General features: G+C 58.2%; 1 protein-coding gene and 1 non-coding gene across 2 annotated transcripts; both read left to right on the top strand.

Annotated features, from left to right (window-relative positions):
* Positions 1–80: 80 nt before the first annotated feature.
* On the top strand, positions 81–154 carry TRNAN-GUU (transfer RNA asparagine (anticodon GUU)). Its single transcript has one exon. It is a non-coding gene; the product is annotated as a tRNA-Asn (tRNA).
* A 10,155-nt stretch (positions 155–10,309) lies between these two features.
* Positions 10,310–15,676, top strand: PCGF2 (polycomb group ring finger 2). Its single transcript, XM_028089768.2, has 9 exons — positions 10,310–10,439; positions 10,989–11,085; positions 11,385–11,440; positions 11,523–11,573; positions 11,800–11,908; positions 12,085–12,139; positions 12,232–12,327; positions 13,354–13,434; positions 13,985–15,676. Exons 1-9 carry the CDS (start codon positions 10,328–10,330, stop codon positions 14,360–14,362), a joined length of 1,035 nt encoding a protein of 344 aa, XP_027945569.1. The 5' UTR covers positions 10,310–10,327; the 3' UTR covers positions 14,363–15,676.
* Positions 15,677–15,868: the final 192 nt, after the last annotated feature.

The following is a 15,868-nucleotide window of genomic DNA, read 5'->3' on the forward strand; positions in this document are numbered from 1 at the left end:
CGGGTTTCCGTTGCATGCCTGCGCCCGTCGTAGGCTCCCTCCCATTGACTCGGCTCGCCGCCACGCTGGCAGCTGTCGCAGTCTCTGTGGCGCAATCGGTTAGCGCGTTCGGCTGTTAACCGAAAGGTTGGTGGTTCGAGCCCACCCAGGGACGCAATCCTTTTCTTCTCCTCCTTTTCTGTTAAAAGGAAAACCTAAGCGTTATTCTCTCAACCTCTAAAATGCCAAATTTCGTTTTGAAATGGCAGAGATACTTTCTCTATAGCAAATCAGAGGATCATTATAATTGAAAATTCGTTGTTGTTCAGTCAATGATGGGGTAATTTCCCCAGCACTTTCCTCCACCGCCTACCTCCTACCCCACCCCCAGGTTGGATTTCAGGAACGGAAGACAGAGGTTTTTGTCTCACTGTGCAATACGTTTCAGGTTGCATTTTTCGTGGGATTAAGAATGAATTTACAGTGGAGGTTGGACAGTTTTCCATTGTCTGACTCAATCGATGTTACAGTCTCGAAATCCTACGTTTGGAAGGGAAGAAAGTAGCGCGAGAGACAAAAGGCAGGGAGAAGCTGTGGGATGAAGCAAAGGGTGAAAAAGGGAAAACATAGCTATAATATACAGAGACGGAAAAGGGACACTACAGAGAAATAGGGCAGGGTGAGTGGAAGGAAGACTCCAAGAAAATGGAGGGAAAAGAGATGCAGTTAATATGAGAAGATTCTGAAAAAGGAAAACAAAAACAAAACTATTTTTAATAGACGTACACACAGAGAAGTGGGGCAGAGGATGGAGAAATAGAAACAGAAACCGACAAACAACATTGTCTTGGGGAGAGAGGAGTAAAGGACATAGGTAAAGACTGTAAAAAAAAAAAAAATCACTATAGGAACTGCCCGCTCCTACCATTATCATCATCTTCTAGGGGATCTTCCCTTCGCAGTAGCTCTTGGCATGTGCCAGAAATAGTTGATTAGATTTCCCGGGTTCCTGCCCTCTGGAAGATTCTGGTCTGTGACAGACACAGTGATTCTTCAGCTAGAGGACCCTATGAGATACTACAACTAGCAGAGAATGCAGGGGAAGCATTTGTATCTAATGCAGCCAGGGGCACGTCCGAGGACCAGGAGCTAAGCAAAGGACTCTCAGGCAGTTCCCTTCAATATCTGGCTTCTCCTAAAGATTGGGCTCAAAGGACGCCTCTTCTGAAAACCTTCCCCAGGGCTCACCGCCCCCCGCCCCCGCCCCTTACCAGGCGCTCCTGGGGCTGGTGGGGACAAACCAGAGGGATACACAGTGCCATGGAAGCTAACGGGACAGGCTAGGTAGCCCCACTGGCCTGTGAGCTCCTTGTAGGCAAAAATCCGGCTCATCAGCTTTAGGTCCCTGGTGCCTAGCGCAGTATTTGACATTGGTACAGGACAGGTGCTTTTTTGCAGGGAAACCAAAGAACTTCAGATGTGAGAAAGGCTGGGTCTTAGAAGGTTCTGATAAGGCAGAAAGGCCAGGGATGTGGGGACTGGTGGCCCAGGATGGAAATGATTAAAATCAAGTTTTAGTGGGTAGTGGGGTCTTCAACCCTCTTGTCTTGTAGTTTGCTAGTGACTGGCGCTAATAACTGAGGAACAAGTGAATGGATGCCCATTCAGCACGGTGGGCCCCCTCGCTGCAACACTCCAGGATAAAGGACCGAAGTGGGGACTCATCAGCCCTCTTCCAGGTAGCTGATACCCCCCACACACCCTGGGTGCCCATGTGGATCGTGTGTGACGGAGATCTACGGGGAGCCCCTACAGTTTTGCCTTGCCCCGGGATCGTCTAGCTGGACAGGAGTGACAGACCAGGAGTCCCTGCCGCACTGCCCTCCCCGCAGTGCAATTGGGGGACAGTAGAGGATGCACGAGTCTTCCCTCGCAGAGTTGGGGATGCTGGCGACACACTTGCCCTAGGGACAGAGGGTGTGTCCACCCCAAAAGCCCCCTTTGCAAGAGGGGTGGTGAAATCCCAGTCTTCGCGTGCAAGGACGGGGGAGTAGGTGACCGGGTCCTCTCCCGGACCTTCTCCCGCGGGTTCTCAGACCACCCCCTCTGGGAGGAAATCTCTCCCGCCCATCCTCTTCCTCCCCGCCCCCATTCGGCCGGTGCGGGCTGAAGGCTGAAGCTGGGGTCAGTTGGCGGCCAGCGTCCGCAGGTCTCCTGGTCGCTGGCCAAAAAGGGTGAAAGCATTCAGTCCGGGGGGCCCAGCTTCGGCTCTGCCTGAGCTGCGAGCGCCGAGGGAAGAGGAGGAGGCAGGCACTCCGAAGCTTGCGGAAGATTTGTCTCCTAATTTCCTAACTCGAGCCACCCACCTCCAGTGCGCTTAATGGCCCGTGTGGCCGGATAATGGAGCTCTCTGGAGGGACAAACCCAGTGACCATCTCTAATAAATCTTGAATAACGAATAAGCGAATCGACCGTCCTAATGAAGCAGGGCCCGGGTCGTCGCCGTAACGTAGTATCGATTGGCTTCCCCGGCGCCAGCCTCGGCCGCTCCTCCCCGCCTTTCCAAGCCTCCCTCCTCGTTTTCCCCTCCCGGCGGGAGCCACTGGGGACCGGCGCCGGAGCGCTGGGAGGAGCCGGGAGCGACGGTCGGAGGCGGACTGGCACCAGCCGCCTTTGCGCTCGCCGGGCTCCTCCCGCCGCCGGGGCGAGGGAGGTGCACCAACCGCGCAGAGCTCCAAGCGCGATCGGCGCCCCGGAGAAAAATGCGGGAAGCAGCGCAAGGCAGGAGAAAAAGCGCGGGCCCACTTTCGAGCCCCGGCGCCTGGTTTTCTAGTCCAGTCGGGCCTCTCGCATTCGACCGGGTTATTGTGTCCCAGACCCGGAGCCTGAGTCCGCGTCTTCAGCCTGTCCCCCGGCCCAGGTTGCGTTCCATTCTTCTCTGCGCGAACACGCGGGGGGCGCCAGCCTCCACCCCAGCAAACCGACCCCCGCCCGCAGGCTACCCCCAGGCCTCTCCTCCGAGGCGCCTCCACTGGATCCCGGGGGTCTGCCTTTTAGAGCCGGCGATCGGGCCGCTGAGCGGGGCCAGGGGGGTGGGGAGGACACGCTCTCTCCCACGATTGCAGTTATTGATTTTTAAGGGAGTGTCACTTAGAGTGAATGAAAATACCCTGGACGCGTGGCCGGAGGCGTCGCGTCCCCGGCCCGAGCCCATCGCCCCTCGGCCGAGGCCGTGGCGGGTAGGACTGCAGAACGAACCACATTTCAGCCCAGTCCTCATTTCACCATTTTCCAGGCGCCCCAGCTTAGAGGCGGGGATCGCAGGGTCGGGGGTGGGGGGGCGCACACATTTTGGCGGGGGAGGGTTAATTGAGGAGGTTAACACAGAAGAGGATACATCTTCCAGGGTCAGGGGCTGTTTGGGAAGAGTGAGGTCGTGTCCCAGTTTAGGGGGCCCGGCACCCAGTGTGGGGGCAGCCGCGTTAGGCTCTCCCCCTCCTCCTCTTCCCCTCTCTGCAAACACCCTGAAGGAATGAGGTCACGTGGGTGAGTAGTGGGCGGGACCTACTCTTGTCTGGAGGAAAAAAGCCATTTTGAACCCCCCCAAGCCCCGGTCCCTCCCCTCCCCCCTCCGTCCCCTCCCCTCCCCTCTCTCCCTCCCACCCCAAGCCGCTTTCACAAACTCCTTTCTTACCGTAGGTTTCTCCCCTCCCGCCGCCGGAGCGAGCGACACGGCTGCGGCCCCCCTCCCCTCCCTTCCCTCCCTCCCTCCCATCCCCCCCTCCCCGAGACCCACCGGACCCCGAACCCAGGTAAGTGGAGGCAGACTCCCGGTCCTTTCCTCCTCCTACCCCGCAACCAGAATGGGGATGGGGGGCCGGTCCATCCCTCTCTACACACCCCTGTGGGAGGGGGAGACTCGGAGCCGGGCCTCCTTCTCGCGTCCCCGCCCCACCCCGCCAGCCCCTATCCTAGCTCGCCCCGTCCGCCTTTCTTTCTCCCTTTTCTCTCCCCTTTTCCCTTTCCTCCCTTCCAAGATGGCCGAAATGGATTCCCCCTTTTAGCGATTTGGCGTCTCCCTCGACCACCACCTCTTTGTGCCGCAGCCCCCCTCGCAGACCTGCTCCCGAGGTAGCGAGGGGGAGGGTCCCAGGCAGCCACAGGGGCTGTGGGCTACGCGCCGGGCCGGATCTCTGCTCACTTCGCCCGCCCCACGAGCCAGAGCGGCCCCTGGCCCTGCCCCACTACCCTCTTCGGTTTGGGGAGGGGTCGCTCTCTGCTTCTTCCGTGGGCACTGGGGCGTCGTGGACGCGCAAGGACTTGAGGCTGGGAGCCAGACGACATGCCTTTCTGATTGCTGCGGGGTCGGGGGAGGGCGCTCCTCCTTGCCCGGGTCCCCGGCCTCCCGGGCACCTCCCCCCAGCGGGTCCCTTCCCCCCTACCCCCCCCCGCCCCAGGACCGGGCGCCCCGCCCCCTCCCCGAACCACCTCGGCAGAGCCTCTTTCTCTGGAACACCCCCTCCTTGGGCCCCGCCGAAAGTTTGACTCGAGGGAAGGTAGGAGCGGCCACCGGGTAACTGGGGTCCCTGATTCTCTGACCCAGGCTCCGGGGGAAGCCCGGGAGGAGGGAGTAGAATGGAGATGGGGGGGTGGAGTTATCGCGATACTTCCCATCGCCAGCGGAGGGGTCTGACCGACTGGCCCCCTCTTCTCCTGGAGAGCCGGGCCGCCCCCTCCCTGCCCTGGCCCTCCTGCCTCTAGCTCTGAGGGGGTGGGACCTCTCGGCCAGCAGACCCCCCTGCCCCTCCAGTCTCCACAGTGGGCCCAGGCATGCCTCTCCCCCTCCCCCACTGCCCCCATCTGCCCAGAATTGCTCCGGATGGCTTGAGGTGGGGAAGGAAGAGGCCTGGGGGTGGTGAATTTGCCTGTAAATATTGTGGAAGTGTTATTCCGCGCTTCTCCCTGGTCTTTTGTCTCTTAGAGTAACCCCTCTCCGCATACATATATATGCCTCAGTCTCTCCTGGACTCCCTGTCGCTTGAGGGGGAAGGGGGGGTGGTCTCCAGGTCGTCTCCCGCTCTGTTCTGATGCCTCCTTCTCTGGGCCTCTTGCAGTTTGTATCTGTTGCTGAAACTCTAATTTCTCTTCCGCCCGTCTCCACTCTGTGCCAAGGTGTTTAGTACTTGGAGAAGGAGCATAAAGCCAGCTCTGTTGCAGCTTTTGGGTAGGGAGGTTTTCCCAGGGGTTCCCTGGTTTGGAGTTGGGGGTTGAGGTCTTAGAGCTGTCTCTGGAAGGAGGCCCGGAAACAGACCCAAGGTGAGACCTTGGACGCAGGATCTGGACCCTGTGTAGCTTGAGTGGGGTTCAAGTTGAAGTCTTTGGGGGTGGGCAGGAAGGGGGGGGTGCTCTCTGCTGCCCCTGGCCTTGCGGGAGAGGTGTTGTTTGATGGAGCTGTTGCCATGGGAATGGAGAGAGCCTGAGCAGGAAGAGGCTACATCTTTGTGCAGGTCAGATGCCCACCCTGCTCCTCCAGCCTCTGGCCCCCAGAGTGGAGGTTGGGAGCTGCACTGCCTTTGTTGCTGGAAGACTTATGTTATAATTTACCCTGAGTGGACCAGGGATGCACAAAAGGTTAGTGTGTATTTGCAGCTCTGGTTTCAGGCGGGCATGTCAGACTGTGTACTTCTGGGTGGGGGTGGCTTGTGCATCTGGCAAGTGTGGGCCTGGCTTTGGTCTGGCCGTATGTGTGATGGGGTGTGTCTGGCCTGGTATGTATATGTGTGTGTGTCTGGCCAAGTGTCTGTCTGGCCTTGTGTGTTGTGTGAGAGAGATGGAGGGGGTGTGTCTGGCTTTGTGTGCATCTGTGTGTATTCGGCAGTGTGTAGCTCTGTGTGTATATTTTGGGTTTTTGTCTTTGTTTGCTCTTAGGAAGCTCAGAGGGGGAAAGGCAGAGAGGGGACATTAAGCCCAGTTTCAGGAGACTAGAGGATGTTTCGAAGCTGCTGGCGGCAGGGGCAGGTCCCAGGGTCAAGGATCAGGGAACACAGAGAGGTTGACATTGTCCCCAGGCAGACCCCTATACTCCCCCTCCACACACAAATACACGGAGCTCGTGCAGTTGGACCCACACAGCCAGGAGAGGAAGGGACCTAGTATATTCCATGGAGCCTCAGTTTTCCTACCTGTTCCATGGAAGTGGGGTGAGGGGATTCGTTTCTGCCCCTCTATCTACTTCAAAGTGAGAATGTGTTCTGAAGGTCATGTTTGGGCCAGACTCTGTCCCCTCCCAGAAGGCTCACTGAGTTGTCTTCTAGGGAGCCTGGAGTCCCACTTTCTACCTGCCTGGATGGAGTTGGGCCAGGCTTATTGATTTCTTAAATGAGTGGGGAGCCTGGCCTGGGTGCCAGTGTGTAAAGAGCACTGGAATGGGAGTCAGGCAGTTTCTATTCTAGGACTGCCACTTTGTTACTGGGTGACCTTAGGTGAATTTCTTCATCTGGAGAATGAAAGGGTTGGACAAGATCCTTTCTTTCTTTCTTTCTTTTTTTTTTTTAAGATTTTATTTATTTATTTGAGTGAGAGACAGCACAAGCAGGGGAAGGGGCAGAGGGAGAGGGACAAGCAGACTCCCTGCAGGGCTTGAGCCCAGGACCCTGAGATCATGACCTGAGCCGAAGTCAGATGCTTAAGTCATGAAGTCAGCTGAGCCACCCAAGTACTTACCTTCCTTCCTTCCTTCCTTTTTAAGATTTATGTATTCATTATTTTAGAGAGAGAGAGAGAGAGAGAGAGCAGGGGTGGGTGTAGGGGGAGGAGCAGAGGGAAAGGAAGAGAGAATCTCAAGCAGACTTCAAGCTGAGCATGGAGCCCAACGTGGGGCTCCATCTCACCACCCCAAGATCATGACCTGAGCTGAAATCAGGATTTGGACGCTGAACCCACTGAGCCACCCAGGAGCCCCTGGACAAGGGGCTTTCTAAGATCCCTTCTACTTCTGCAATTCTAGGTGTCCGGATGTGACCTTGGGTGACTTTTCCCAAGGCCTGGTGATTTTCTAGTGGGGGAGTGGGGCTGATTTCATGTGGAGGAAAGGCAGAGCAGAGAATGCTGTCTGGGGGCATCTGAAGGAGCAGGGGCCTCTGGGTTATCAGAGACAGGCTATTTCGGCAGAGGAAGATGAAGAACAAAACAAAACAAAACCTGACAGTGGGAGAGGCTTAAATTGCGGGTAGCGTCCAAAAAAGACCGGCTAGAACAGGGAGATGGGGGTGGTCTCTAATTAGTAGGGGCTTTGAGGAAGGGCAAAGACAAGTGCCAGGCTTGAAAGGCCAGGAGGAGCGGGCACCTGGGTGGCTCAGTTGGTTAAGCGACTGCCTTCGGCTCAGGTCATGATCCTGGAGTCCCGGGATCGAGTCCCGCCATCGGGCTCCCTGCTCAGTGGGGAGTCTGCTTCTCCCTCTGACCCTCTTCCCTCTCATGCTCTCTCTCTCAAATAAATAAAACCTTTAAAAAAAAAAAAAAAAAGGCCAGGAGGAGCTGGGATTGGGTGCTGGGTGCTGACCCAAGGTCCTTTGCTGCCACTGTAGGCCAGGCCTGGATCCCCAGGGGCCAGGAACATGGGCTGCCCAGGGATCATGCTCTTGCAAGGACAGTGCTTTGGGGACAAAAGGTGTTAAAGGACTTGGCTGCAGTTGGCGGGGAGGGGGACAGTGCTCAGGTCCCTGTGGTGACATCCTTGGGAGTGACCTGGTAAAGCCCCAGGGCTCCACAGAAGCCACTTCCAAATGGCCCATGGCCTCTTCACGGATTTTTGTCTTTCTCCCTCGGGCTGTTTCCCATCTCCCAACCTCTTGGTTGGGAGGCTGGGGGCCGCTCTGTGGGACAGGCACACCTCTCCTGGAGTGATGACAGCTGGAGGTCCAGCCACCCGTCACCCCTCTCCCCTCTCCTTCCCACAACACACCGGTCAGTTGCAGCTGGGGAATTGGGTGTCAGGTGTAGGGCCCTGAGGCCTGGGGTGGTGGGGGGGTGTGGGGTGCGAGGTGGGGAGCTGAGCTCCTGTTTACAGTTGTTCTTGGCACCTGCTGGTAGGGCCCTGCAGGTAACCATGGCAATCAGGTGAGGAGCCAATCAGTACTTCTCCCCGCCCCCAGCCCCAGAGGTAGCAGTGTGAGGCCCCTGGGGATGAGGTGGGGGGAGAGGGAGTGCTGCAAGGGGGCCTGTTCTTACACCAGAGAAAGAGGAATATTTCATTCACTAAGCACCGCAGCTCCTTCCTTTACCCCTGCATCTAGAAGGGATAATCTCCGGCTGAGTTCTCACGCATGCTAAGGGAAGTGAAAGGGTAAAGGTCACGGCCACTTGCCTGGGAACTGTGTGTGTGTGTGTGTGTGTGTGTGTGTGTGGAGGCCACAGTCAGGAACTGGATAGGAGTTCTTAAGAGAAAGTGTCTTGTTTCAAAAAACACAGCCAGTGTGTGAATGAGGTGACTTGGGCAGGGGAAGCGCCTGTGTGTGTGTGTACCCATGTGCGTGCGTGTGAGCAGGAGAGACGGGGGTGTGAGATGCACCGGTGGCAACCTGAACACCCAGCATCACCCAGAACGTGCCTTTCCTGGCGTGTGTGTGCACACATAGATTCAGCTGGACCCGAACAGGGGTCCTAGACGTCACGGCCACATCCCATGGATATTACACACACTCAGCGAGACAGCCACTTGGAGTTTGCTCTCTCCTCTGGATGGTTGTAATAATATTTGGGCATCTTGCCAGAGAGAGGGTTACTATGGAAACGAGCAAACAGTGGAGTAGCGAGGATTGTGAAGGGGGAGCCCTTGCAGGGAGGGCTGGGGGCCGCCCTCTGTGGGACAGGCACCCCTCTCCTTCCTTCGGCCAGGCCTGCACTTCCTGGCTGCGGCGTCTCGCTGCCTCTTTGGGCTCACTTGTTTCCCTCTGTCTGCCCTGCAGACTTGGTGTCTCTCCCACATGTGGCCTTTGTGTCTCGCCATCTCTTTCGGTCTCTGGCCAGCCTCTGTTGGCTGTTTGGGTCCTGGCCAAACTCATCCTGGGGTCTCTATAGAAACTGTTGATCCTGGCTGTGAATTTCTGGTCCTAGAAAACCCAGTGTGGTGGCTTTAGAAATCTTTCTGGAAAGGAGAGAAGGGTGTGTGTTGTGAAGGAGTCCTTGGGGCTTGGCCACCCTCCCGAGCCCCACCCCTTGGGCTTTTCCACTGGGAAAGAGTTGTGGGGGGGGGGCTTCCTTTCTAGGTGCAGGTTTGATTTCTATACCAAGAAGTTAAGCACATCAGCCAACCCAGAGTTGGGCCTTGACTGACCTCCCTAGACCCTGCCAAGGCCTGGCTGGGTGCTCGGGGCTGCTGCGGAGAGAACTTTCTGCCCAGCCTTGGCAGGCATCTCTGAGAGCTTGGGGTCTGTCACTGGACAGCCTGTGGACAGGCCGCAGCCCATGGAGACGGTGCCCACGTGGGGCAGTCCCTGTGTGTGCGTGGGATAGGGGTCCTGGAATGTGTGTGGGGTCCAGGAGACGCGTGCAGGGGGCTGTCCGGCCGGGAAAGGTGGCTAAGTCCCTTTTGCCCAGGCTCTTGGCCATGACCTGCCGGGGCCGGAGTCCAGCTGGGGCTGCGTGTCCCCCGCTGCGGGCATAGAAGAACCATCCTTAGTATTTCCCGCCCGAGCACCAGGCCTAGAACCTGCATGGCCAGCATGCGGTGGATTTCCGGGGAGCTGCTCTGGGGCCAGACTGGATGCAGAGCTAGGACAGGCAGTGGGGTGCTTCCCCTAAACTTAGGGCAGCCTATACCCACGGTGTTTCCAGGGCTGCCTTCCTGGGGGAAGAGTGATGGGATGGAAGGAGGATCGGGTAGAGTAGAAACACCGAGCCGAGGGCTGGCACCTGGGTAGAGGGGCATCGACGTTTCCTCAGCTCCTAGCACTCATTTGAGGGAATATGGATGGGGATCAGGGAAGTTTTTAAAAAGTCTGTTCTCTCCCATTTTCCTGCCTCCCTATATCCTCTGGAGAGCTGGTCTAACTTCAGTCTTTGCTCCTGCCCTTGAGACGGAGCCTGACTTTGTCACTCAAGGTCGCATGAGTCTCCAGAGCCCCCCCCCGCGCCCAGTGAACACTCAGAGGGGCCCGGCAATGGCGGCCCCGTGTGTGTCCCCGGTCCGGCCTCGGAGGCAGAGAGAGCAAGGGCTGCGGGCTCGGGGACAGACACTGGGTGGTGTGCAGGGGACTGTGGGAGCGGCCGTCGGCTCTCTGGGTTTCTGATTGCACTTTCCTTTCTCAGGGTGACGCCCCCCAGGCCCCCTGCCCCCCACCCCGGCATCATGCATCGGACCACACGGATCAAAATCACGGAGCTGAATCCCCACCTTATGTGTGCCCTCTGCGGGGGGTACTTCATCGACGCTACCACCATCGTGGAGTGCTTGCATTCCTGTGAGTTGGGTGGAGGGGCCACTTCTCAGGGTGCGCAGTCTCTGCCCTGGTTGGAGGGGCAGTGCTGCGGGAGGGTTTGTGTCTGGTGGCGGTCCCTGGTCACAGAAAGACTATCCGGGGTGGGGAGGCCTGAGGGGGCGGCCCAGAGATCCGTCTCAGGTGTGAATGCTCAGGTGTCTCCCAGAGTCCTTGGCCGCCCCCGAAGACACAGGTTGCCCCTGGCATGCACTCCGGGCTTGGCGGCAAGGGGGTCGAGGACCCTGGGAGGCGTCCTGTTGGGCTGCACTCCCTCAGACTTGGGGCTCGCTCTCTGCTTGGTGCACGGTGCTGGTCCGACCCAGACACGCACACACTCCCGCGGGGACAGATCAGGGGCGATTGCCGTCTGTGGAAAGCAGGACCTCGTTGAGCCTCTGAAGGGACTGAGCCGTGGGGACACGGTGGAGAGGAGGGGCAGCCTTTATGTGAGCAGAGGCCGTGGGGGCGTGCAGGTCCTGGATTATGAACGGGGCTCTGACTCTGCTTTCTTTCTCCACCCTCCCCCACAAGTCTGCAAAACCTGCATCGTGCGCTACCTGGAGACAAACAAGTACTGCCCCATGTGTGACGTGCAGGTCCATAAAACCAGGCCGCTGCTGAGCATCAGGTGGGCCTGGCGCTGTCCGTCCTGCCGTGCCGGGCCTCTGTCCCTCAGCCCTCCTTGCTTCCCATCGCCGCGAGGGCTGGTCGGGGAGAGGCACAGAGTGTCAGCCCAGGGCCCTTCCCCTCCCTCTGTCTTGTATCCAGCTTGTCCAGGCTGAGAAATACCAGAGGGGTAAAGACCACGCCTACAGGGACCCTGACGCCTGGGCCCTGGATCAAGGAAGGGAGGTGGGAATGGGGGTTCCTGGCCGGGGAGATCAGGGTGAGGTGGTCGCGGATAGGACTCTTTATGTTTTTTTCCAGATCTGACAAAACCCTCCAAGACATCGTCTATAAATTGGTCCCTGGGCTTTTTAAAGGTACCCACCCACCCTTCGTCCTGACCCCCGCCCCCCGCTGCCCTGCCTGGCGCTCCATCCTCACCCTACCTCTCTCTCCCAGATGAGATGAAACGGCGGCGGGATTTCTATGCAGCGTACCCCCTGACTGAAGGTGAGTGTGTTCACCTGTCCGTTCGCGTGAGCGCGCACTGTGCTGCCCTAGGCACGCGGGCTGGACGCACCGGGCTGTCCGTCTTGCACACGACATACCAGCTCGCCGCTGCCCTGGCCCACAGGATGGCGGGGGCTCACCCCGCCGAGCTCTGAGATCCCGGGGTCCTTGGCGGGCCTCCTTCCCCCATCCGAGGCCAGCCTCTCAGAGCCCTCTCCTTCCGCAGTCCCCAATGGCTCCAATGAGGACCGCGGCGAGGTCCTGGAGCAGGAGAAGGGGGCTCTGAGCGACAATGAGATTGTCAGCCTCTCCATCGAGTTCTACGAAGGTGTCAGGCAAGTCTGACCCACTCCTGGTCTTTTGGGGTCCTAAGTTGGGTTGCCCCTTTTTCCCACCCTGGCCCCCTTCCCCTAGGAAGGGAAGGTACCTCCGGGAGGGCCTCTGGTTGTGTGCTTTAGGGGATCCTGCCTGTTCCAGGGTCTCCCTAGCTTCGTTCTTTGTCCTCCACCAGGGACCGGGATGAAAAGAAGGGTCCTCTGGAGAATGGGGATGGGGACAAGGAGAAGGTGAGTGCTGGGGACCTGCTTAGGAGTGGGATGTGGGCTGGGAAAGAGTGCCTCGGATGGACCCCAGCCCTTGGGTGCCTCTCCCCCGGCAGACAGGGGTGCGATTCCTGCAGTGCCCAGCAGCCATGACCGTCATGCATCTCGCCAAGTTTCTTCGCAACAAGATGGATGTGCCCAGCAAGTACAAGGCGAGTCCCCAGGCCCTTTCAGAAACTAAGTGTCTGTGTGTAGCTGTGTCTGACAATCTGTGCGTCCCAGCCATTGCTCTGAGCTGGCTGGGTGTCCTCAAGGGCCTGCATGGTTGTGTGATTGAGCTCGAGTAGAAGAATAGTTGAAACCAAGGTCGGGGTGGGGCAGTCTTCATCTGTTGAAACCAGTGTGCAGAGGTGTATGGGACCAAGATGGAGGGTGGGTGGGTGTGCGAGTGTGCACACGCGCATGCTTACACGCTCAGAACTGTGGCAGAGGCATGTGTGCAAAAATACTGGGTCTTATCTGGGGCCATCTGGCTGAAGGAAGGCCAGTCTGAAATTCCAGCAGCGCTCTCGGACATTGCTTCTCAAATTTGAATGTGTCGGTGATTCTCTGAAGATCTTGTTAAAGCGCAGATTCTGATCAGTAGGTTCTGCTGTTCTAGCAAGCTCCCAGGTGCTGGCAATACTACTAGTCTGTGAACCACACTTTGGGTATCAAGGTTCGAGGACGGTGGATCCCAAACTTTGCTGCAGATCAGAATCACGCAGGGAGCTTTAAAACCCGATTTACGTCCTACCGATTAAATCAGAATCTCTGGTGAGATCCAAGCATTGGTATTTCTTTTAAAGCTCCCTGGGTCGTTCCACTGCAGCCTGGGTGAGAGTCAGTGCTCTGCGAGATCTTTCCCACCTGGGCTTTTTCTTTGCCCCCATGATCTCTGGAGGACCTGCCAGAGATATAAGAGGACCCAGACAGCTGTGTGGATGGCTGCGGGCAGGGGTTATTAACGATCTGGGTGCTTTCTCTGGATCCTTTCCCGTCTGGTGGTCAGGAGTTCTGTCGGGACAGGTCTGGGAGGGAAGTCAAACCCACCGTGAAACCCCAGAGAAATAAGGGAACACCTGCTAGTCCCTCCTCACCAGTGTCCCACCGCCCACTCCTAGCTTAGAGCCTCATTGCCAAATGGCTAGAGCCTTGAACCTGACCGGGGTCATGGTGTCCTCCGTCTCCTCCTCCAGGTGGAGGTTCTCTACGAGGATGAACCACTGAAGGAGTACTACACCCTCATGGATATCGCCTACATCTATCCGTGGCGGCGGGTGAGCTGAACAGGGCGGAGCCAGGCGAGGACAGGGCTGGGAGGGGAGCCGTGCAGGGTCTGGCGTCGGTCTGTGGCCACAGTGACCACACAGTGACCAGTAATCCCCCTTCGCGCCTCGTCCCATGAGCTGGGCGTGGCCAGGGTGGCCTGCCACACCAGGCCAGCCTCCAGGCCATCTTTCGATGATGACCTGCCACACTCTGAAGTAGAAGAGGATCCTTTGGCAGATGACGTGCCCTGATCTGGGTCAGAAAGGAGGGCCGGGTGGCTGTTGGGGAGCAACTGTTGCTCCCTGCTTTTCAGCCTCCCTCTCTCCTCTCCATCCTCTGGCCTTGCACGTTCTTTCTGCCTCTCCGGGTCTTTGTGTGCCCCCTGTATCTCTGGCCTTGCTCGGTCAGTCTTGCTTTGCCTGTCCCCTTCTCTCCAAGGCCTGGACCCCTTTCTGCCCGTTTGGGCACCGTGGGGCGAGGGTTGGGTAGCTGCCTGGTTAGCCTCTTTCTTCTGACACCCTCCCCTTCCCTGCCTCTCTCTGCCCCGTCTCCTGGCAGAATGGCCCTCTCCCCCTCAAGTATCGGGTCCAGCCGGCCTGCAAGCGGCTCACCTTGCCTACAGCGCCCACCCCCTCGGAGGGCACCAACACCAGCGGGGCGTCTGAGTGTGAGTCAGTCAGCGACAAGGCTCCCAGCCCTGCCACCCTGCCGGCCACCTCCTCCTCCCTGCCCAGCCCAGCCACCCCCTGCCATGGCTCTCCCAGCTCCCACGGGCCCCCGGCCACCCACCCTACCTCCCCCACTCCCCCTGCGACAGCCGGTGGGACCACCACAGCTGCCAACGGGGGTACCTCGAACTGCCTGCAGACACCATCTTCCACCAGCAGGGGGCGCAAGATGACTGTCAACGGAGCTCCTGTGCCCCCCTTAACTTGAGGAAAGGGACCCTCTCCCTCCTTTTCCAGCCATGCCTCTCCACCCCTCCACTTTTTCTGGGCCCCTTTTCCACCTCTTCTACTTTCCCCAGCTCCTCCCGCCTTAGGGGTGGGGGGTGGGTTTTATAAATAAATCTATATATATATGTACATAGGAAAAACCAAATATACATACTTATTTTCTATGGACCAACCAGATTAATTTAAATGCCACAGGAAACAAACTTTATGTGTGTGTGTATGTGTGGGGGGTGGAGTGTTCATTTTTAGGAGGTCTTGTGTAATTTGCCCTGCTCTCATTTTGGGGGTGCCTGGAGGTGGACTGGAGGGGCCACCTGAGGCTCAGTAAAGCTCCGCTCCATCCTCCTTCCATTTCCCAAGGCAGATGGGGTGTTCCGGGAGCCCTAGCAGCCCCCAAAGCTTTAGGCACAACTCCAGCTGGCCGTGTATGGGGTCTGCCGTCTCTGCCCCCATCTCGGCTGCTGTCCCGCCCCTGCCAGTGCCCCCCGCCCCCATTGTTGAATGTCCAGAGAATTGCTAAGACAGTGCCTTTTACAAATGCAGTTTATCCCCCGGTTCTGAGGATTGAGTGGGTGGTAAAGATGCATCTCCCTTACCTCCTCTTCTTGCAGTGGAAACTTTGTGCAAAGAATAGATAGTTCTGCCCCCCCCGCACCCCCCCCACCCCCCCGTGTGTGTGGCCTTTGCATCATTTATCTTGCGGAAGAGAAGATTCAGGGCACGGGAGGCCTCAGCCCTTGAAATTCCACTGTGGCTTTAGCAGGGCGAACGCTTGGCCTGGTTCTGCCCCGAGCCCGGAGCCCCGACAGGCAAGGCTGGTTTTGGCGAAGTCCCACCTGGGGGCCCGGAGTGCAGGGGAGAGGTGGAGTGGGGTTCATCTCAGACAAACACAGATCCCAGATTGTGCCAAAGGCCAACAGCCCCCCAGCCCCCTCCCCACCCCCAGCCGAGGCTGAGTCAGGACAGAGCCACAGAGACATCGAAAAGCACAAGAAGATGGAGACCTTTAAGCTCTGACCTTGGCTCCATCCCGAGAGGTCAGTGGACGGCCCCCCGAAGGGCGGACCCCAGCAGATCCCTGCCCACCTGTCTTTCCTCCAATGTACATAGATCAGATCGGGGAGGAGGTGAGGAGGCAAGACTCCCTTGCAACCTAGGTGTTTGGGGTCGGGAGCCCCCCCATCAGGTTTGTCTGTGTTTGCACCTCTCCCGTGTCTGAGGTGCTGTGACTGTACCCCCTCCTGCCCTGGGACATTTGTATCTCCCGGCTTTGTAATAAATGCTGCATACTCTCCGGAAGCTGTGGTTCTTCAGGGGACAGGGGATGGGTGGGCGAGGCCTTTGGCCGCTGCCGCCTCATATCTCTGGGCTTGGCCTGTCTTGGGAGGCCCCATATGGAATGAACGTGAACTGCCCCCTCCCTGCGGCGGGTCAGATGCCCCATCCCAGGTTAGGACCCTGAGCGGGGGTAGGCCGTGTGCCCCCC

Source organism: Eumetopias jubatus, unplaced genomic scaffold (genome assembly GCF_037043125.1).
Source record: "Eumetopias jubatus isolate StellerSeaLion01/CBP00866 unplaced genomic scaffold, mEumJub1_p1.0 scaffold_10, whole genome shotgun sequence".
Lineage (NCBI taxonomy): Eukaryota > Metazoa > Chordata > Mammalia > Carnivora > Otariidae > Eumetopias > Eumetopias jubatus.

Bases quoted from the DNA above. Each gene is read 5' to 3' on its own strand.
- PCGF2 (XM_028089768.2), top strand. From the start codon at position 10,328: ATGCATCGGACCACACGGATCAAAATCACGGAGCTGAATCCCCACCTT. The intron at 11,441-11,522 runs GTACCCACCCAC...TCTCTCTCCCAG, and splicing joins GGTCCCTGGGCTTTTTAAAG to ATGAGATGAAACGGCGGCGG. The intron at 12,328-13,353 runs GCGAGTCCCCAG...CTCCTCCTCCAG, and splicing joins ATGTGCCCAGCAAGTACAAG to GTGGAGGTTCTCTACGAGGA.